Source organism: Ylistrum balloti, unplaced genomic scaffold (genome assembly GCF_031769215.1).
Source record: "Ylistrum balloti isolate Yb309-2 unplaced genomic scaffold, AGI_CSIRO_Ybal_v1 Utg371552, whole genome shotgun sequence".
Lineage (NCBI taxonomy): Eukaryota > Metazoa > Mollusca > Bivalvia > Pectinida > Pectinidae > Ylistrum > Ylistrum balloti.
In genome coordinates, this window is record NW_026782798.1 from 426972 (window position 1) to 451104 (window position 24133).

General features: G+C 33.5%; 2 protein-coding genes across 2 annotated transcripts; one reads left to right on the forward strand and one right to left on the reverse strand.

The window, feature by feature from the left end:
- The first annotated feature begins 568 nt into the window (after nucleotides 1-568).
- LOC132562938 (CB1 cannabinoid receptor-interacting protein 1-like) lies at nucleotides 569-11717 on the forward strand. Its single transcript, XM_060227713.1, has 3 exons — nucleotides 569-974; nucleotides 7210-7366; nucleotides 8660-11717. Exons 1-3 carry the CDS (start codon nucleotides 808-810, stop codon nucleotides 8822-8824), a joined length of 489 nt encoding a protein of 162 aa, XP_060083696.1. The 5' UTR covers nucleotides 569-807; the 3' UTR covers nucleotides 8825-11717.
- A 3208-nt stretch (nucleotides 11718-14925) lies between these two features.
- On the reverse strand, nucleotides 14926-19536 carry LOC132562940 (elastase-like). The gene is made up of 3 exons (XM_060227714.1): nucleotides 19392-19536; nucleotides 17650-17723; nucleotides 14926-17070 (listed from the first exon to the last, which is right to left on the reverse strand). Exons 2-3 carry the CDS (start codon nucleotides 17675-17677, stop codon nucleotides 15146-15148), a joined length of 1953 nt encoding a protein of 650 aa, XP_060083697.1. The 5' UTR covers nucleotides 17678-17723; nucleotides 19392-19536; the 3' UTR covers nucleotides 14926-15145.
- Between the last annotated feature and the right edge of the window lie 4597 nt (nucleotides 19537-24133).

Genomic DNA, 24133 nt, shown 5'->3' on the forward strand with positions numbered 1-24133 from the left:
ATTAAGAGTGTAAATAATACCATGAAGTCAACTAGACTTTAGCATATAGAGACGCCAATTGTGATGCACTTTATTTGTATTTGGTACAAACAATATAACGTTATTTTAATATGTAATTGAAAGCGACTACCACGTCTGGTCACATGGGCAGCTATGTCGTCTGAACAACGAGAGATTTCTGAAAAAAAGACAGGCTTTTATATCAACAATTTGTATTATATTAAAATCGGGAACGATTACAGGTTGTTTATGGCACAGGCGTCTTCATATTGTTTTACATGTAGTCAAATAGTCATTGAATGATATGAATGCAAGTGTTTTTTATGGATTGCCTCGCGATTCAGCTAGGAACGGTTTGGCCGACAGCGGCCTGTAACCATAACATGACTGTTATATTGATTGGTGACGAACTGACATGGCAATGACAGGCGACATCTTCATTAATGTTCCACTCTCATAGCCCCGGCATGACTATTACAGTTGATGTTTACGCATGCGTGTTCGATATTCGTGATTAATCCAGATATATTGATCGCCGACCACTTAACTGCATACCGTCCCTTGTATACTAATTAGAATTAGTTTACAACAGAGAGGTCATGTGAGGTCAAGACGTCGACATTTCCAAGGCGATATTTTCTGATTATGTGCTCCTTCACTAGGCATCCATGTTAGCATTGGATATGAGCATACGACATTTGATAACGCAGCTAAACTGAATACGTCTAGCAGACGACAAGGGGGCGTTCTGCTGAAAGAAGAGTTCTTTTTTTATAACATGTGAGTTTATTTTAAAACATTGAACAAATGGCGAAAAATTATAAGATTTCCATGTCACTGAGGAAGCAGGAAAATGACGAACCGGTTTATCATAAACAGGACGGAGAGAGATTTTCTAAATCTCAGACAGTCAAATTGAATGTAAACACTGAATATTGGATTAAGTTAACAATCAGACCATCAATGATACTACGGTAAGTTCTTTCTACTTTCATTTCACCACATGCACCTTTCGTGATGACGGTACCAACTCTCGATTTTCGTTTGGTTATATATCAATTAAAGGCGTGTAACATCAATGATATATAGTAAATGGCTGAATGGAATGTTTTGTTGGGGTATACACACGGTAGACGTATTTCCACTGCTTTAGTAAATTGGCCTTGGGCGCTATTTTTACACAGACAAGAATATATATATATATATGTACTACTGTAGTCTGCACTACAAAACTAGGTCAGTTCAGCTAGGAACATTTTCTGTTGGTGAATAGTGGAAACGCTCTAGTCTGCCATTCAGTACTATGTTTACACTCTTTGCTATGCATGAACACACACTTGGTTTATAAGTCTCGGTGTCGTAAACAGTCTATATAATAAGCTTGACCTTTAGGTCAAATTTAAGGAATCAAGTGACCCTACTCCGAACATGTTAGTATGTTATATTGAAAGCTTATATACACTACACTACTACGCCAAGCAATAGCATGTCAATTTACACTTAAAGAGCTGAAGTGATTTTACTTACATTAAGGAAAAAGACTAATTGTGATTTTTAATTTTATCGTAATTCTTAATTTCTGTGATCCTAATATAAATTTTATTTTTGGTGATGTACTTACTGTGAATATTGCCATAAAATAGAATGAACAATAACAGCAACAACAATAGTTACAACAACATTTTGATGTTTAATGTATATTCATCCATCTATAATTACGATCGTCATTTTCACATCAGAGATATATTTGATATGAGAACGCATTACTAAAGTTGTATGTTGTATGTTTAAATCTGGTTTTACATCTGGACAGCTGTCACCATGTTTGTACATGTTTATTTTTAAATTCGATATAGGTTGTATTGGCAATCTGAAGAGAAATTAACCGATCAAATATTCGTGTCAGAACAATCAATAAAGAAATGGATTTTAACAACGTTATTGTACTTGACAAACAAGAAGCAATGGTTATTAATGACTACATACAAAGAATCGATTTCCTATAATAACAAAAATTATCATTTGCTAAAACGGGAAAACAGAAAAATCAATAAAGAACACACCTGCAAACCATAACTGTATCCAGGCAGACAAGAACCACGTATGTCCACAATGGTCTGAATGAGTCACCGCTGCTTTACCAGTATCGTTATGCAATAAAAATGAAAACATCAGCAATTTAACCTCTTTGCAAATAACGAGGATTCCAACGTATTGAGAACTAGTTAGATGCAATCCCATGAGACGGCAAGTAGTGAGCTCACGATTCGACTATTATGATATTATTGATTGGAGGACCAACTCTTGGATCTTTTCTTCAACAAATTTGATTTTAGAATTAACCTTGACCTTAAAGCCGAACAGCACAAACTTAACTATTTTCGTCCTTAACCTTTGCATAAAATTTGGTAAAAGTAAATATGTAGTCGCTTAAGTTATTTCGCTAATGATTAAGATTTCATTAACCTTTAAATTCCAATTTATTTAAGAAATCAAATCGCTGATGATGAAACTGACCTTAATAGTGGTTATATATAAATAGATATGTTGATCTACCTATCTCATTGGAGTTTTAGTCGCTACAAGTTTTCGTATGCCATTGAATTATATTGTATGGAATAGGATATAACAAAATAACGAGTATTAAATGAAAGCATTTCCTCTTCCGTGATCTTGGTTATTTTCTTTTAATAATAATGCATTCTTAACGAAAAGCGACCAATGTTAAAAATCAGTACTCGAAATAAATGAAAAGATAGTATAAGAAGCATTTCATACACTTTTTGTTTGATACACTTTTTCTCCACAAAGTCGGACTTATGAAACAGTGATATCGTTCATTCTCTTGCTTTTAAATTCATAGTTACAATGCATCATCATATTGATTTTTTGTAACCATAAAACAAATTTACACAAACTACCTACACATTTGTGGAACACAAACCAAAATTTTCTGGAGTCTCCGTGTCAAATTTTCTTTTATTCATATTTTATCCCAGTTTTATTGAATTTGAGTATAGATTATGATTATGTCGTGTATAATTCATACATACTTATGAAACAAATAAAATACGACAGTTTATTTGTAATCTATCTTCTTCAGATTCAAAGACCGCATTCATCCGACGTTGTCATAGACTCTAGGATAATCTGGTACTTTGAAAATCTTATGCTTTTTCAAGGATGGAAATATAACCTGATCTTATAGATACAATTTATCTAATTTTCTATAAACATCCCTTTTCGTATTCGGATGGTGACGTGCTTACTGTTCATAACAAACTAGAACCAGTTGTTCCAAAGACCTTTATATGCTTAGCTGAAACAAAAATGTCTGTTTGTTCCTTAAAACTTACAGAGGATTACTTCCAGTTGGTAATTATATGTTGTAAAGATTTAAGCGGCATCGTAAAGGTTATATTTATGAATGAAACAGCAACGCCTATGAAAATCAATGCTCGCTATCACATGATTACAATTATCAGAATGGTTGATTCGCATTTTTGCTCTATTGGTAAACAGTAAACAGAACAGAAGAAAGGAACACAGCATAACAAATATATGTTCAATTTAGAGCAGCTCTTTGGAGAAGTGTGTTGTATAACCCCCGTGAACTTGATTGCGTCTGGCGGTAGAGTGTATCGATAGACATTGTAAAACAACTTTGTGTTTGTACGTAAGTGTAATGTAAAAGATACAACTACATAGCAGCGTGTACACTTGTAGTGAGCAAAACGGTCGATACCCAGTTAGGTGTTCCTTCAGTGTTATCATGATGTAACACGAGATGTGTCAATTATTCATATGGCTCCAAGCCTTATCTTCACTCGGCATTCCTTCGTGGTGCAATACTTCTTATTGAAACTGGTTAACCATTGGTATAGATGCATCAAGTAGCTTTTGACATCGTTGTAGGAGTTTGTACTTTTATTCGGTGGCAAGAAGCAATTTTATGATTAGATATTGAATGTAGAGAAACACTTGCTTTTAAATAGAAATAGCATATGAGATGCTCGAACACGGCGATCGATCGATCGATCTATTGACCGACATTGTCTTTTGCGATTGGTAAACTTGTAAAGGTTCAAAGCAGACGTAAATTGTGATTACAAACCCAGCACAGCTTGTCTAATACATCAATGTATGCTGAACATTAGGACAATACCAATATATTTCAGCGTACCACATTCGTCATGCTTGCACCGATATAGGAAATTCTTATCTACACCTTCGTGTTACTTTTTTCAGTCTTCATCAGTTTACGTTTTACTTTGAACTTTTTTGTTTTCATCGCTTTAAAATTGTACAACTAAAAGTAATTAATTTTCCTTTCATGTCCGTTCCTTTGTTAAAGTGTTTGAACAGTTGTCCATTTCACATGATGAATAATAACGAAATCAATAACAAACAACTGATTTATCTCTTTAGTATCATTATTATCTCCCAGAAATACTTTGAGAGAGTGGAACTTTAATGAAGATGATACAGTGATAAGCTGGAAAGCCTATTTGGCAGAGAATTAGTTTTTTTTTTTTTTTTTTTTGTAGATTTTTTTTTTTTTTTTTTTTGCGAGGGGATATTTGTTTCGCTCATTTTGAGGGTAAGCCTAAATTCATGAATTCGTACGTCCATTAATAAGTGAAATGCTAAAACTTTCAGTATTTGGTAAGTCTATGGATGATTAACATAGGAGATACAGCTCCCATGAAAAGACCTTTTCGAAAAAAAAACAAAAAACAAAACAAAATAAAAAAAAACAAACAAAACAAAACAAAAACGAAACAAAACAAAACAAAAAACAAAAAAAAAGCAAAAAAACAAAAAAATTTAACCCCATGAAAATGTACTAGTATAGTGAATAGAATTTTATTAATTTTGAAACAAGTTTGTAGTGTATTCGAATTCTGTATAAGTATATTGGCGATTTTGTAAGGTTTCACGTACTTTTAGATTAATGTAACGACCGCAAAATATAAGCAATAATGATCGAACACTAACACGATTTTAAACTCCTAAATTTTCATTCATTACCTAGTAAACTTCATTGTACTATACACATTGTAAGTTAAAGAGATTACACATTAAATGAAGGCAGTAACGCACACTCTTGCTTGCTATATGTGCTACTTTAAACCAACAAGAGACACACGACCAAAAATGCAATCGCTAAACAGGAAAAGAAAGAAATGCGATGTTTTATTATCAACGTACATAAACTATACGGCATTAAACAACACCCTCCACATACCCACACACAATAATCCATCTCCTCAACACACATACTGACATACATCCTCACAGACAACATAAAATGTAGCGTACACACACACAATCGCTTCCAACATCCACAAAAATACACACTCAATCAGTTTGCACATATAAAACACATAACATATATCATTAGTGGCAACAATGACATTGATGATGCAGTAAGATCTACACTGTGTCTGTGAAATGTCAGAAAATCAATACCTACGTTGAACAAAAATAATCGATTTCTTTATCGATTTATCTTTCACAGATTTACTATCAACCATGATTGCCTCTATTGCTTTTAAACATCCTCGAAGTCAGTCAGTTTAGTCGGAATAATAGTTATGCTTTTTAAAGGGAAATACCCATTTATATTTGTATATTTGTTATGCTTTTTAAAGGGAAATACCCATTTATATTTGTATAAGTAAGCCCAGATATGTAGTAACATTAACTTCGGTAAAACATACTGTGTCGTATAGATGCTGTATACAATTATTGGAAATGTGATTTGGTAGACACCGTCAATGTTGCCTTACCGCATTGAAATTGCTTGTGTTGTTTCTCTACACACAACGTTTGATGGATGGCTGAAATAACTCCCTTCTGTAAGAGAATCGAGTATGTCTGGAACTGTCCCTGTGTAAAACGTCAATAGTCCTTTCCCTTTTAATATTTTACCTAAAATAGAACAATACCTACTCTTATATACTGCACAAATACACATTTCAGTGGTTATTTGATTTTTGAGCGTTTGGCATGTAAGGTACCGACTACAGAGCTTAATCATGGTATCAGAATAAGTTTGAGAACGTTGGTTTTCTTTAGAATATAACTGTGGAAGCCATCAGTACACTATTCCTTTTAGACTGGAGGATAGAAATAATATTTGACTGCGACAACGTTTTATTTATAGATCTAGATATACCACGCCTGAATGGATTTGAAATATATTCTTTCAATTCATTGATTTTATCTTTGTTCCTAAATCGTGTCTTTCCTTTTTCGTTTTTTTTTCAAAATATTTGGGGTGACATATTTTTAATTTTTTAGTTAATTATTTTTTGCACTCAGCTAAAAATGATGTTAGCAAATCGATATCAGGATGAATGATACCACTTGTATGGTACGTTCAGCTTAACCAATAAGTCACTTTGATACACAATGATCGTTTTTATAACCTAAACGTTTTGTCTCTACCTGTATCATTATGATTTGTTGACAAAAAATGACTAGTTTCTGAAAAGATAGATTTATTATCTATTCAATTGTTATTCTACAGAAGTATATGAAATAAAATTCAAGCTGACAATGCTACAGAAATTGTAAATGTAATAAAGATTTAATGACAATAATGTGTGGTTTGGTGAGTTCGTTATTTACAGCAACATCAGACAGTGATTTATATTCATACGAATTGAAATCACACAGGGAATTCGACAATGGAATACTTGCTAACCAAAGCAGCATCCTGTTTCAATATCACGTTTTCACACTCTTATCTTGGTTGTATTTTTGGACAATATTGAGACTATTGAGCTTTTGGTGTTAGATTTAAATCCCGACCTTTATACAACATGGTCTCTAAAGTAAAACAAGAATGTGACTGGAAATATGGCGAACCCTATCCATAATAATTGTTCCTTGAATTATACCATCAGGTAAAAATGCAAAAACGAATTCCAATAATAGAACTCAATACTCCGAGGACGTAGGTCAAGTAGTCTTGTCACATTGTATGATGGTAAATTGTTGCGATACATCTGGAAGGCATGATTTTAAGTTGTTGAGTGAAGATATTCTAAGCAATCTTTCAGATAACATCCAGACTCGATATGTATGGAAGCTACCACAATATATTCAGCGACATCAAATCTCTTCCCTCCTCTCTCTCTTTCTTTCAGATAATTGTTTGTTCGTTTCCTCTTGTAATTCTGTTCATGCTTTGTCTTATAGGGGTGTAGTGGTGCATGGTGAAAGGACTGAGTTTGTACCTGACACACCTACAAAGTCATTTGAAGAAGATGCGATGTACTACAAAGCGAAGTTTAGTACTGTGAACTTTGACACTCACAACCGAGGCAAGAGGAAAGACCTCCCGTTTTTGTTCGAGGTAATATCTTAATTTAAGTCGAAAATGTATTAGGCCGATCACTGAATATTGAAATACTATATTTTATGCATTAGAGAGGATGAATGTGGAATGCGTGATATTCGATGAAAAACGGTTCGATGAGTTCGGGATTTACTAGCAAGGAATATGAAATAGCACGGTCAGGGCCATAAAAACAGTTCGACGAATAGGGATATATTAATATTCAAGCAGCGCGAGTTCGAGGAAGTTGGGTATAATGTTCAAATAGAGGAAAGGGAATACAAATCAGAGAAGGTTATATCTATATCAGAAAAGTGTAATTTTATAAAGTTTTTGTTTTCAGATGATAACAGAATAATAAAAGGGTTTAATGAAATATCATCAATAAAACGAATTGAAATACCTATCGTTTTGAATATTCTTAGTGTTCTTATTGTTTCTGTGTTTATGTATGTGCATAATGGACGGTATTCGCCAGCTTGTACATAAAAGATGTAACGGATTCATAGCTATAAATTTGATGAGAAATGTTACATTGCTATCAAATTCGTTCCAGTTAAGACTTTTATTAGTACGATGAATATCCCAGATATTTCAGATAGCAAGGGAAAAACACAAACGCTTTCTTAGTTTTTACTTTAGTTTGAGTTCAGTTTTAATAACTTTGTACAAAATTTCGTTTATATTTTTTATTGAAAGTTTTAATTTTGATGTCTCTGCAATCTAATTACTTTAAATTCTCAAGGACAACGTTGGTACGTTTAATATACAAAGAACATATATAGAAAGCAAAACTGATTAGAAATGATTTTTTTTATTTATTTATCTTTTTGAGTGGAATGCGAACATTTATAGTTTCAATAACCAAATATTGATATTTACGAAGAAACGTAGTGATTTTCTTCGACAATTCCTTCCAAATACAAATCTTATACTCGATTCAGATAGGGATTATTAAGTCCGCCTTTGTGGAAAAGAAGAGAATCTCTATTCTTTATATGAATTCTATTGAGAATAAAATCTTCTTCCGTTGGAAATATTTGACTATTGCTATCGAACACGTGTCACCAGAATGTCTGCAACTTAATGTTAGAGTAGTTATGATTCTTTTGATTCAAATTGCTTTGTTGACGTCCAAAACAATCTCATGTAAAGCTTGATCAATCGAAATGTAGCTGTAGCTATGACTAAAGAAATGACAAAGTCCCATGGTAACCTATTCTAATACCATTCATCCGGCATTGTTACAATTGAACAATATTTCTTTATATCTTTATGCTCTAATTATAATATCTATTGACCTACTTTCAGTTTGACCATGGCGTCACCATGAAAACCAATGTCCAAATCAAGCTTTACAAGACTGGCGAAACAGAACATTCATCGTGGGGTCAAGCCCTCACTGTTATTGACTATGACTGTAAAGTATCGGATGGAGGAACATATGTTGATATCGTAAAAGAAAAATATCTTTAACCTCATTGAATTGAATTCAGCCCCGATACGATCCTTGCCCATAGAATTTCGAGCAATTGCCCTGTAACTTACGACTTAAGGGCGGTCTGCAATGAGTGTGATGATACGAGAGATAATTCTTCTCCTGTCCCCTAAAATGGTGCACAATAAGTACAGGTTCATTGGTGAAGATAACTTCCTCGATGGCTGACAACACAATCATGAAACTCATTGGAACAATTAAGGATCGCAAACACAAATGCAACAGAAAAGGGCTAATGTAATAGAAGGAAATACGTACACGAGATCAGGAGATTAAAATAACGTACAGACAGATGGACATAATTCAAATGACGTGAAAAGTGTTGTTATCATGTTTCTTAAGGAAACATTGCAGTAAATGTTATACATTGCTACGACACATGATAATGGAAAGAAAATGTAGGCGATCTAATGAACCGTTTAGAAAGCCTTTTAACTATTAAACATAAAAAAATCAATAACACACTCTCATATTTCGAACACCAGGAACATGGTGTTTCTTTTCTTCTTCCGATATATAATTTTGTAACTGAGACTACATGGTGATTGCATGGGTGTCGTTGAAAAATAGAGTTGCTAAATGGATAACTTACAAGGAAAATATCATCTGGAAACGATTTTCTTTCTGTCTTACAAGGGCGACGATATGACAGCTAAACATGGAATATGGAGGTTACAGATATTGGTATTAACTGAAAAACAAAACGACTCTAAATTGGTTACGTGGTGAGCTATGTTGGCGTTTGATATCATATATGACAATGGTGTATAGACGAGAAATTTGTGTATGTTGCGATAGACACTGTGATAAACAGCTGCCTGTATATGTATACGAGATAAGATAATTTGCCAAAAAAGGTGTATTTTATTAAGCTTAACTAACGAAGCTAGCGAAGCGAACATTTTTATTTCATTTTTCTGTTGTTGATATTATTTAGATAGTGCTGTATGTGTGGTATAAAATATATCCATTCCAGCATTCATGAAACTAGATTATCAGAAGATTAAAAGGTATTCATTCATAATATCATAAAGTATGGTTTGTCTACATTACTGTTGAGTTAATTGATCACCAAAGCAAGACAGCTAGAGCACTAAAGTTGTGATCCCAGTTATATTATACATTGTAAGTAATTGAATAGACATTTGTGTTCGGGTTTACGTGAAGAATATTATATAAACATTATTCTTATCGATTGTTTGATTACTTATGTTTGGCATGTTGCTAATTGTCCTTGATGTGGCACCGACTTTGGTAAAATATGAATTATTGGGATGTCTAGATATTGCCTATATCGATTATTAAAATAATTTTGTTTTATGAAGGTATATCATGCAAGCTGTGACGTTAATGATTCAAAGTGTACTATAATCTTAGGTAGGTTTTCTAATATGATGTAAGGTATAATGTAATATTTAGATACACAGATTTGGTGTTGGACTAAGTGTTTGATATAAATAGATTTATCATATTTATATTAATTCAATAATTGGTATTTTGCAGTGATCGCCGTTTAACCAAAAATGTATAGAACAAAATACCTGACGTAATCATGTAACAAATCGAATTTCCGAATACAAAGAAGGTGGAGAATTAGCAGCTTTTCACTATTTGTTATTTATTTTCTGCTGAACCGAGTTTAACGTCTTTTTGTATAATTCTATTTTTTACCAATTTATACAATTCTTTTCATCGCCTGCAATATTGTCACTTATTTATTCTTTCCGATCCATATGTATTTTCATATTCTCTTTTAGGGAAATGTTCTTATTAATTCATGAAATGTCGATTTCATTTACACTGTCAACGTTAGCAGTTAATATGGCATTGTTTTGAATGGTTAAGCTGCATAATTAAAGAGGTCACGAAAATAATACGAGAAAAGAAATAAATTTCAACTGATCAATTCTTCACATTGTTTATTTCTGACACGTCCTACTATATTCATATTACAGTTGTCTTAAAATCCAAAACTATTATTCTATACAATTACGACCAAGAAACGTCTGATTTTAAATGCTTTTTATATCATACAAACATGGAAAGTTTGAAAATACGTCAAGGGAGGTAACTCAAATTGAGTTTGTAAGTAGCTCTACTTTACAACCAACTGACTGTTTTTTTTCTGTAATTATAACTTGTAGAGTGATATTCCGTATCATGAAAGTGGATTTGTATGTACAATGTGTTCATATGTAAGGATACGTATTTGATTGAGGCCCAGGTACTCCATATCACTGTTAATTATGACCTCATTCCATTACATCTAGTAATGTATATGATTAGTATATTCACGTTAGGATATAGCCATAACTTACGTCTTTGCACACCAAACTAATTTGAAAGTTCGGCAGTAACGAACGCATCTACTGATAAAAGTTGTCAGACAAATGTTATTGAAGGTAAGCCAGAAACAGGTAATTTATTGAGTAAGTTCTTTATTTTTTGTTTTTTGTTATCTCTCTCCTCCTTCAATTTGTTTTACTGAATACATTTAAGTATACCAATAAAACGAATGCATTTGAACACACAGATCTGTTGTACTGGAACGGGTCTCGATGGTCAATGGTTAATCTGTTGCAACTCAGTATGAAAACCACCCCGTTATTAAGACCGCTTTCAATAAGCGGTTTACACTACTATGATGTTTGATGTATTGTAATATCATACATGTACTAAAAAGTATAAAACCATTACCCAAATATGTTGACCGAGCTAGAGCTAAACAGTATGTGATCATGAGATGTCATTTTCAAGAGTGGATTTGATTTTGGTTTGTGAGAAAGCGCAATAGTATAACCACCATTATCATTTTGAAAATGTATTTACATATAAGCTTTTTACCAAAAATGGGAATAAATGTGCAATATACCTATGTCGTTTGTTTTCTTTGTAATGGTGAATATTTCAGGTGATATCGGGTTCACATAACGGTTAATCACCAAGATTAACAACGACGACAACAACAACAACAAGAACAGAGAATCCCGACATGTTTGTCTTAATTCAAACTCGTTTTGATTAACGAGGGCAAAGTATTTATAAAATAAAAAAAGAAATACAGGAAACCTTGATAATGTACAAAGTGTTCAGGAACTTTATCTAATAAAGTAAAAATCCAGGAATTCAGAAATGGTTAAATGTTTCAAACTTCTGTCTGTACGAGTTTTTTGTGCCGAAAATTAAAATATCACAACATTAAAGTATGAACATGGCCAATTTCGTCAAACTGAACACAAAGCCTTAGATAGATATTGATTAAAAGCTATTGAAAAATGTAACGAACAGGAGACTGAAATATTAATTGCACACTTCGCACTTCATTACATAAGGTGTGGCTTTTCAATGATAAGTTTTGTGAATACGCTTTTAGCTGACGATAATGTTAATTATGATATAAATGGCACATCCCTTTCATTATGATAACGACAACATAATGACTTCAAATAATTTGTGATTAAGCTAAAGCATGACTCATGTTGTTAAAGAAATATGACACTTATCACTGGTTATAGTAGTGCACGTATATAAAACTTAAGATCAGCCAGCAAAACGAGTGATATTTTATATAAGGAGATATTGACCTTTTTAAAAGGTGTCGCTCGGTATTTTGAGATTAACGAATAGATAATAATTATTTTGTTCATATCTAACCCTAGTTTTATGGAATTTGAGTTTGAATTATGATTATTTTGTCATGTTGGTTATTTTTTTTCTTTTTTTGTTAGTTTGTGTTTTTGCTGTGGATTCATAACAATTCAAATGCATGTATATCATCATCTCATAATGGAAATATTACTGCTCAATGCGTTCTAACTATTCTGAGTATTGATTGAATATCGATGACAATAACCATTCAGGCTTAAACTTTATACCTAAGAAACATTCGTTATCTACGATTTCGTTTTTCGATTGGGCATTAAATCTCAAGTGTGTCGTTGGATCACACTGGCAGTTTTTGTTGATTTATGTTACTAACAGTGCTGGCAAACATTTTATTACTTTTTTTCAAACTGTAAGTAATCAAATTCCCAGAAATTGCAAATTAGAAATTACGAAATATTTACATTATATATTTTCGTTGTGATACGATTAAGCATTCTACAAGCCAGAAGATGAATAAACCAAACCACACGAAGAAAATGTCTGTCAGCCATGAATGTCTCCGCTGCCATTCTTGTATAATCTAATTTGACCTTTGAACTTTTAACCTTGACCTATGAAAAGTCATGAAGACCCATGAAAATGGTGTGAGACAATAAGACCATATGTTCAAAAAGGTAAATCTTGGTCAATCTATGAAAGTAATGTCACGTTCCTAACTGAGAACAAGGGTATCGACTTCGAGGTCATCAGGCATACTCCATACTGTACAAGGGAATTAATATTTCCCAATTACATCACTGTAATGACCACACATTCTCGAAATCTTCACCAACCTGCATCTCTCGAAATCCCGTGCTGTGTTGTCCTGAGCTTACAATACAAAAATAAGATGCATTTAGCGAATTAGGGGTTAACATGCTGCTGACAAGGCATCCGATGTTCAGTTAAAGTCCCATCATGAAAATGACATTTACATAAACTTCAGTTATAGCTAGGGACGCTTTAGACAGTCGAAACATTTATCAAATTATCCATTTATATAGCTTACCAGTTTTAGATAATGTGTATCATTCTAAATATCATTATAACATTAACACATTCTCACAAATTACATGATTGTATGCGTCATGTATGTAGAACATATACACATACATTGCTGATCGCGTGGAGAAAAGTTGCCCCAATTCTGATCGTATTTCAGGGTTGTAATCTGGATGGAATTCGAAGCCCACAGCAAAGATACGTACATCTATTAAAAACTTCAAATCTAGTGTAGAAAGACATGCCTATAAAGACACAATCTTAACCGAAAGAGAAATAGAAAAAAATATTTTTAATGAGTATTAATGGTTCGGATCAGCTTTAGCAACGAGAACTTGTCACATGTTCCAAAAATAATACAAAAAGTTTGGTTACACCTTCAACAATGGTTAAAGGTGTAATGCTGTTGTCACGTCTCTTTCGTGTTTTTAAGTAGAAACTGACTAGCGCAATAGCAGAGCGGTCATTTATCTGACATCAAATCCGTGACAATTTCATTGTATTACTGAGAAATCCTTCTGTGCCTTCTCTGTCACATTTGCTTAAAGCGTACAAAGAAATTTTATCGATATAGAAATGACTAACTAGCGGTGACTAAGAAGTATGAATAATTTTATCGTTAAAGAACACGACGTGTACCGCTAACAACGTGATGGACCACTGCGTATAAAAATTTGAATGACAAGGGAACAAAAAATAAATAGAAATATTTCTATCGCCGTGGTAGTCATATACAAAGGTGTAAATATAAGACATTTTCGCGTCTTTCTGGTGACACACAGGCGTGTATCTAAGACGTTCTCTCGTCTATCGGGTGATATACAAACACATATTTAAGACATTCGACTTCATTTGAAGTATGAAGTTAGAGGTATTTGGTTCTTATAAGTATACTTGTTGGTTTCGTCGTTGTTTAATCTATTCTCATTTGAAAACGTGATCTTTCTTACTTAATCTCACCAAGATTTATATGATTTACAAGATTTTCTGTCAGTTGTCAAACGTTCGTCAATCTAAGCAGGGATAATACAATCTTTGATTTTAAAAGTTAGAATATTGGGTTTTGTCAGTACTCTGTCGTATTTCTGTCATGTAACTTTTGTATATCACAGTGTCAGAATATTATTCCGTTGTCCTGAATCCTAAAATTAATCCAAAAATATTGCAGATTATTCTAATTAATGTGATAACTATATATTTATAACAGCAGATAACTTGTTATTTTAAAACATTTTCTGCTTTACATATCATCAATCACTTGATCAACCATGAAATAGAAATACGTTTAAACTTGAGATTTCCTCTATTTATATATATTCGACATAATGCACTAGTTTGTAATACCTATATACATAATATGCGTATAATGATAACAAAAACAGCAATTTATATAATAGTATATCCTTTTAATGTAAAAAATTGTAAAAAAAAAATCACCCACGTTTATACCACATTCAAAGAGAATCTAAGAAAACTTTAGGAAATTGAAAATTCATTGAATAAAAGCATGAAATATTCGACAACAGGAATGATGTACATGTAGAAAGTGTACAAGTCTTATATCTATTAATTAAAAAATCAACAAAGTATTAAACGTCACAAACTGATAGTGAAAAAGATATTTCACTGTTTCAATAATGTTCTTAAACCGATCACGCTTTTGCGAAAACTTTAGCCCAGTATGCCCTTGACATATCTAAGTCCCGTCTTGAGTTTGGCTCAGGCTTTGCTGTGATAGTAACGCCAGAAAATTCAGTATGACCTTGAGTTGACAGCTCAATGAACAGAACATCACCACTTGAAACACCTTCTACTCTCAGCGAATTAAAATCGTTCATGAAAAGTTCGAGTCTGCTCTGTGCCTCTTCGTCGTTCTCCCATGTTCCGACTCGTACCGTTATGTCAACATCGTTGACGTCGTGCGTGGCTTCAATTAAGACGGCTGAGGTTGACCTTGGCACCTCATAACCAAAAAGAGGTCTAATATTAGGTGATATTGTTATTCTAGAAATAGGGTTGTGTGATCGGAGACGGCGAATATGGTCGGTTACATCGCAGGGTTCTATGCCTACGTCATTCAAAGCTCGAAGATATGGTGTGGGATTCTGTCCTAGATCGTAAGCTGCCTTCAGCACACCACAGCCGGCCTCCTGGAACCCTGTCATGCTTCTCCAATACATGCGATTAGCGTGCAACAGGGTATGGGCAACTGGTCGAATGACTCCTCCCTTTTGTTTGATGATGACGTAAAACAGTCTCCTAAAGACACCACTTGAGTAATGGGGGTCCATTCCTGTGCTATACCCGTCAACATTGCCTGGTGAGTTACCGTCCAGCTCTGGCTCTCTGAAATAACGCATTATTTCACCCTTGTTGATATCCAAACCCACATACATGTCACTTCTGAAGTCGATATATTCTTCAGTGGCTTCCCCTAAAATGTCAGAGAAGGCTTCGTTCAGTCCACCCATCTCATTATGATATTCTAATCCAGAACTCTGCTCTGTCACCCCGTGTCCTATCTCATGACCAACAACATCGAAACTCGTAAGAGGGTAGAAGGTTGAAGACCCGTCACCAAAACTACAATAACTACCATCCCAGAATGCATTGTCCATACCGTGTCCGTAATGAACACGAAGAACTGGTTTTGAATGTAATGGTGTTGTGTGAAACCATTCTTCAAACATCATACCGACGGCTGTTCCTGCGTAAAATGCGTCTAACACTGGAGAGTAAGCGCCGTTCACTTCATCGTCGTAGCCATTTCTGCATCTGAATCTTACAGTTTCGTTTCTGGAGTCATCAGTTGATTGTTCCATATCAATAACTCGAACATACTTGTTTTCGAGGATGCACATATCGCCTTCAATCGTAGGGGACAGACAAAACGGAGAATCTCCGTACAGGATCTTGCCCATTTTTTCATTACCTCCAACACCCTTGTACAGTCTTCGGCTGCCGCCACAATCCCAGGTTTCGAGACTATTCCATGTCTTTATAATTTCTCCTGATCTGGCATCAAGAATCATGACTGGTCGCTTAGGTACAGCATCTTTTCTGGTCAACACGTATGATACGACGTAAACAGAACGAGCCCTGTCAGAGTCTCCGAGATAAACATAATGCTTGGTTGAGTAGCGAGTGATGCTTGATCTGTAACTTTCTGCGCCTTCTTCTTCTATCAAAATATCAAGAGCTGCAGATGGAGAGAAAAGGGGTTCGACAGATTCCAAGTCATCTTCAATCCCCTGGACGAATAACCCTGCTGCTTCGCCTGTCAGCTTTCCCTCCTCGTCAACCTCAACCGCAACAACCGAGTCATAGATTGGAACACCATGATATGTTTCCTGAAGTCGTCTCACCGTCGTGCCTTGTGCAGATTTAACTTCACGTGATATTGTCATTCCCTCTCCTGCAGTGAGGTCAAGTAGTTCATCAACAGTGATATCTTTTAGTTCATCTCGGCGTTCGTACATGTCATCACGCAGTGACCTCTTGCGGATACTATGAGACGCTCGTTCTTTAGCATTTACCAGTTGGGCAGCTAGTGCCTGCTGCAAGCCAATCATGGCGACTGAAATGAAATTTTATTTGATATCTTAGAATCAGAAACAACGAATAACAAGCATTCGCAGATAGAAAGTAATTTTTTGAATTTCAAGAAAATCTATTCACGGGAGTATGGAAAATTACAAATATTATATACACATCATATACAATAAAAATTCAAATATTGAAAACAGTTTGCTGGCAATACCCTTTTATTAATATTTTCAAATTATCAATGGTAAACAAATTTCAAAGTTATGGATCAATAGTCAGTATATGGCCGCAAAACAATATATAATTTAGCTTCATTTCTTCAAGACAAAATCGTTTATTAAATCAATTACAAGTCTCTCCAAGCATGAAGACGTCAACACTAATGTAAAAGTGTGTTCTTATCTCTGTTTATCTTTAATGCAAAAGTATGATCAGTGTACGTACAAGGTAATAAATTATGAAAATTGTGACAGTATTTCATCAAAAATTGAATAAGAAAAATTGTCTCTTCGACTTTAATTTCGCTTTTTTTTCTCTCTTTTTCTCCCTAACTACTGTGTAGCTAGAACATTTGACGCTGTTGTATATACAAACTAACATAGGTACTTACCCATGAGAAACAATAACTTGTGTTCCATGGTAAAGGGGTTTTCCTCCGTTTATCAAGAGACGAATGGCAGGATTCTACAACAGTTCAACAATTTATAAGCAAATTAGATGAGTGCTTCAATTATTCATAATGACAGCAATTCACTAGCTCAATTATCTATCAAATACCGCCAAGAGGTAATAAATTATAAACAATCTGAATTTGTTTAATAGTTATATATTTACATATATTTTGCTATGAATTAACTTCTTAGTACTTCCGGTCTCTGAACGAATATGTGACGTATGCAAGCAGCTACAATCTACGCTGATGTTGAAAATGTAGACTAAATGTTATTACATTGTTGTTGTGTGCATGGCCGTTATTGAAATACTTCGCTTCTTAATAAGGAAATCACGGCACTTTACTAATCCTATAACTAGCACGAATAGAATCCACTGTTTGAGTTTCAGACGTCAAGGATGACTAATTTGAATAATGACATTTTACGTTGATAATTTTGAAATCGACATAGTTTAACATTGATAATAATCGGATTAATTTGCAACACTTGGCTTCATTTGTTTTAAATGCGTCGGATCATTTGAACACAAGTAATCCTATTAGGGATTTTAAATTACCATATAATTTCCGCGGGGGTATGATTTTCGCTATTTCACGTAACATTAACGTAACCGCGAAATTTTAACCTGTGAAGTAATGGGACACGAATTAATGAGATTTTCTCTTCCTTACGGATCGCAATAATTTTCATTCTTTGAAACATAATTCGAACGTTTTGTTACGGAATCGCAAAAATTTGATCCGTGAAAATGACCCGCTGTACGGTAATAAATTTTGGTAGCAAGTCACAAAGCAAGTAAATATTTATAATGATAAATATTTACATTTAACATTCTGACCTTACACGTTTGCAAAATTGAATTTGTCGTGAAAATGATTTTAAAATGTCAAAGTGGATCGTTTAACAACGAAATCGTTGAGACAACTTGGATCATAAAAATAAAAATATAATGTTCATGGCGACAACAGTAAGAAACACAAAAGATAAAACCTTCACATAACACAAATTATTAATACATGTAAAGGATTTGGAAACATGAATCAGTTCACAAAGAAATGAAATTGTAAATCAAATCAACTTCACGTTAAGTGACCCTGTCATTGTCTTTACGACCACGTTCGAGAAATATAAGGAAACTTTACAGAGCTGAAAGAAGTGTATCATCATATCATGATAGAGTAGAAAAGAATGGCACGTAGCATCATCCTATAACACTTCTCAAACTCTCCCAAACATTTGGTTCTTGGAAACACCATTGTAACTTTGCGCCAAGTATAACTTATATGACTAACATAGATATAATATTGCTTTAAAAATTGACTTCTGTCTCTGTAATAGCATTCATTATGAAAAATTAAGCTGATTTGAAAATAAAATGTTTTATGACTTTATGAATATAAACAAATAAAATTTGATTATTGTAGAATGATAAAGCTAAGTGAAATATTAAAGTATCACAAAAAATGAAACAATAATGTGATGTTGTGGAAAACAATAAAAAGAGTATATATTACGACAAAATAGTGCTCAAAAAATGTAGAAATTACAATTAACAGGTCAGAATTATGTTTTAAAGGAAAGTATGGCTTAATAATACTAGACAGTTATGATAGCAGGAGAGACAAAAATGTAACCAACTCAAACAAAACATAGTTGTAGTAGATAATGTTAGTCTTACCTGCTCTGTGGTTACTGGCAAGTCTTTGTCTTGCCAACTGGAAGAGATCTATCTCTGAACGGATGAGGTACGCTCTTATATAGGACACAAACGGAAACTGTCATTTCGAAATTTCCACAAAATTTGATAGTTTCTCTGAATTGTGCAATTTTTCCGCACAAACATGATACAACAGGGTTAGTAACACACCCCTCAGTTCTGTATCCACTGTCTAGGATACGGCACAGTGAATATCTGAATAACAATACATATGTGTGGTAAACCTTTTCTGCTGTCCGTCAGTGTTTAATGATATATTATAAGGATTGCATTACTTAATAAGCCGACATGATTATCAATAGCAACAACATAAAAATTGTAAATTGTTTACAAGAGTATTTATCGCATTTATCGCATCGCTTGTAAAAAATATTCTTAACAACTCAACGAAAATATATATATTTGGTACAATTTTGTTTATACTGAAGCTGATAACAAGTCACGTTGATACTAAACATTATCTTATGTTAATGTTGTTCTACGATCCAAAATCCGTTCTGTTTATTTCACGTGCAAAAAGAAAACTTCAGTGACAGTCCCAATCAGTTAGCTACTGTAAATATATACACGCGTTTCAACATGCAAATTAAGACCAGACATACGCACTTTTAATGAAAGCGGAAATCTCGAGTGGTGATGACGTGTAACCGAAGGCGTGTATGTGTGCTTTTAAAAGTGAAGAAACAAAAAACAATCTAAATAATGTAAAACCGTTATGATTTTATGACATATTTTTAGTCACACAACGGTGATTACGAGAAAAATGTTAAATAAAGTTTGTAGTCATAAAAAAGTTGTTCCACTTCATGTAATGATAAAAGTATCTTCGTATCTTATTCAAAATAAAATAGTCTTAGTACTAGTCTAAGTATCTTGAAACAAATTATATCCTTGCAATGTACGTGTAAAATTGAAATAAACTTCCAAATGCTGATATTGGTCAGAAGAAATTAATATGTCGTATATACATTGTCGTACATATTATCAATCATCTGGCTGTTGTTTACCTGCTTCTCATTTTAAAACATTAATTCTATATTTTTTGCAACACTCTGATATTCAATTCTTTCTAAGACTCTCCATGTAAATATATCTTTTGTTCATATTTTTACCTTCTTTATATCAATTTTGTGTTTGGGTCGCGATTTTTGTTCACTTAACGACTGTTTAAGATACACGGAAAAAGAATGAAATAAGAAAAAAAACAATTCCGATACACCAGATGTAGTAAGATTATCGTGGGAAACGTATGATCATAGCTGTAAAAAATGTATTAAAATAGAAATTACATGACAGAGTTGCATCAGACTTACTTACAGAAATAGGTTAACAAAAGCGATGTGAAAATTAAAAAGAAATGGCATGCACCCTCGACCAAGTGAAGACAGTCACACCTAAAACCTCTTTAAAGCTAAACAGACAACTTCGCAACTCTGCAGATTTTGTCGCGTTTTATCATGTGGTATTCATACCTTTTTGAAATGTAATACTATTCTGCAGATCCTTATCGGACCACATTGTATAAAAACTTTATGGAACTAAGATTTCTAAAAGAAATGTCAAACAATAATGTCAGCTGAAGTTTTAAAACGTCCGGTTTATTGAGTTACAGTGAGTATAGCGTTCTTACCTGACCCCACACACGCAAATTGTAGGAAGTACACTTGGGATTTTCCATATATCAGTATTATGTGTCCACAATACTACTGAAAATCCTTGCAGACAAGGTATACGATATATGAAGGCGAGTTATAAAACTAAATAGAACATTTCTATACAAGTATCTCATACGTTTAATACCAATTAAATCATTATAGTGCAAGCCAAGTTATTCATTCAAGTAACAATATTCATTCGGTACTTAGTGAGATTAAATATTTCATATTGATAATATGACATGAAGTATCTCATTATTAAATAATGTATTTTGTAATCAAATAAGGTATATCATAATCAAATAATGTATTTCGTAATCAAATAAAGTATGACATAATCAAATAAAGTATAACATAATCATATAGATATAAGGTAATGTATCTGATACAACCTGATATATAGAAATTTAAAAAAGATTATCAAATCATGGGGCTGGTGCCCCTCCTATCACATAGATTTAAAATTTTAGGATTTAGAATTTCTGACGAGTGCTAGAAAGGCGAAACATATGTAAAATTCGATAGAATAGATGTTCTTATAACTAATCATGTGTGTACATTTTTGTTTCACGTTAAGTTTATGATCAAAATAATTAATCTTACTTAAAGAAGATGAATAATCACATCGCTCATTGTAGTGAAGTTATCTCCGTAATGTCTTCTCATCAAACAGAAAACAAAACTTGAATAGGTCTCAAACCCTTCAAATAATGATTTGACAAAAATGTTGTACGCTGCCTTTAAACAAATTCGTGAAAACAAAAAGGAAATTTCAAAAAACAAATAAATAGGTTTAACGGTAAGCTCTTCGTTCCCGAGCAATATAAGGTCAGTTGTGGTTAATTCCACTGCATATTTGTATACGCAGTTGAGAAGAGACGACAATGTATTAGGTAATGTTCAGCGGTTCCATTTGCTTCCATACATGAACAGAGAGGACTATGAATAAGATTTCATCTGTGCAAATAAAACTTTAGAGAACTACACTGCATACTTAGCCTAACAAGATGTATCTGCCCAATGTGGTACCACTGTAAAAGTGATTGGGGTTTTAAAATATTTTTAAATAGAAGGGTCGTTCTTTACAAGATGTGACAGAGAATTCCAACTAGAAATGACAGGCGGTAAGAAGGACTTGCTAAAGAAACGTGTATGGACCAAGCACCATTTTGTGTAAAAGTATAAGCTTGCGATGTTTCCGTCTTCCCACGAAACATTTATAAACGCACAGTTAGAATAAAATATTTCAAATGTTCCGAAAGGTTTGGTGTTTAGCAAATTTTATTCAACCCGAAATAGGTAATGTCACGTTATAAAATGAGAGCCGTGTAAATATCATCAAAACCGCTAAATATACTGACGAACATCGAACACTCTTAACTTCATATCACATAAGGAAATAAAATGCTGAAGCATATTACTCTCTTTTGGCTTCGATCACCTGGCAAGTATATTATGGCCACACACAGCTGACGATATATCTATAGGTCAAGTATCATGTAATATCATCCCAGTTTTATCAATGGAATCACATAGAATTCAAAGGAATTGTATCAAAATGTTTCATTCAGGTTTAATTTATATGATAAGAATAACACTTGTTATCAGACTGAGTCAGTACATGCTCTTAATCCATCCGTTACCACCACTTGAGAAAAATTTACGAACTTCGCACATCTGGACTCTTGTTCCACAAAGTATGGTGATTCATAAGGTAAAAATCGTACGTTTCTGCTGAAATATTTATTTTATTGTTTTTATGACTTAGTGTAAATGTTTGGTAGTTTGATTTTTTTGGAAGTTTTGTTAAAATGTGAATGTGGGAATAATACATATGGATATAAGAGACGCTAACTAAATTACCCAGGAGGCAATATCTTGATAAAGCATGCGATGACTGAGAAAAGCCTGCTGTTTCTATTTTTGTCTGTAAATACCCAACGTCATCAGTTCTCCTTGTAATAACTATTTATATGAAGTGATATCACCCAGGAAACCCACACTTATAATTAGTAGGAGTGACACATTGACCTTGAAATTTGAAAAGCTACCACATCGCTGGTGAAAGTTTACTCGAGGTTAATACAACAAGATGTTCCGGTAATCGGAATTTGTGATTAACCGTACCCCTGGGACCCCCATTATAGTTCACCATGGAATTCTAAATGTGGCTCAACTTGGTTCCATATTTGGAGACAGGCAGAAGTGTAGCAATATATTATTATCATTATACTTTTGATGTGGGTGTCACCCATCATCATACGTTCGAAAGAAAACGGAACATACATCTCTCTAATATTCGAATCTTGAATTGTGTAAAACTCCTATAGACGACGCGTAAAAATCATCATAAATATCAACTGACAATTTTGGATTTGTATATTTTGAAATATAACTATATCATTATCATATACAACAATTATATTGAAATGTAGTCAAAATTCATAATATGCTGGTGCTTGCTCTTTTCACAAAGGTTTCAAAGAAAATTCAACATTTCATCAAGAATATGTACAAATGCACTCGGAACTATTAAGTTGATAAAATCGTAATCCAGACTGAGAATCGAAAAAATACGAGGCAAAACACGAACCAAAAAAGACTAGCATGGAGAACATTGACAGACCTGTGTCCGAAAGATAATTGTCTTCATCGAGATTAGTTCTCCCCTCTCCCACATTTTAAGAACGAAGTAATTATATAAACACTAGAGGACAATAGAGGTGTTATAATAGTCTTCTACCGCCATGTAAATATTGGTCCTTCTAGGTAAGAAACGTCACGTTCATTGCAAATGAAAACAAAACCAACATTAATAAAATCACCAGTGAAAATTACGAACATCGAACAATTTCTCATCAAATCGCGCTCTGTTTTCATACGCTCTTGATTATAGTCTGTCTCAAATGAAAACGAAAGCATATCAACCAAGAGAGGGACACAGTTCTGAATACAGGTCTATGTATACATGTATATATTATCATTTATCATATCTAGCAATTGTACATATGGAAATCAATCAACTTGTAGGGCCAAGTTGTAGATCAG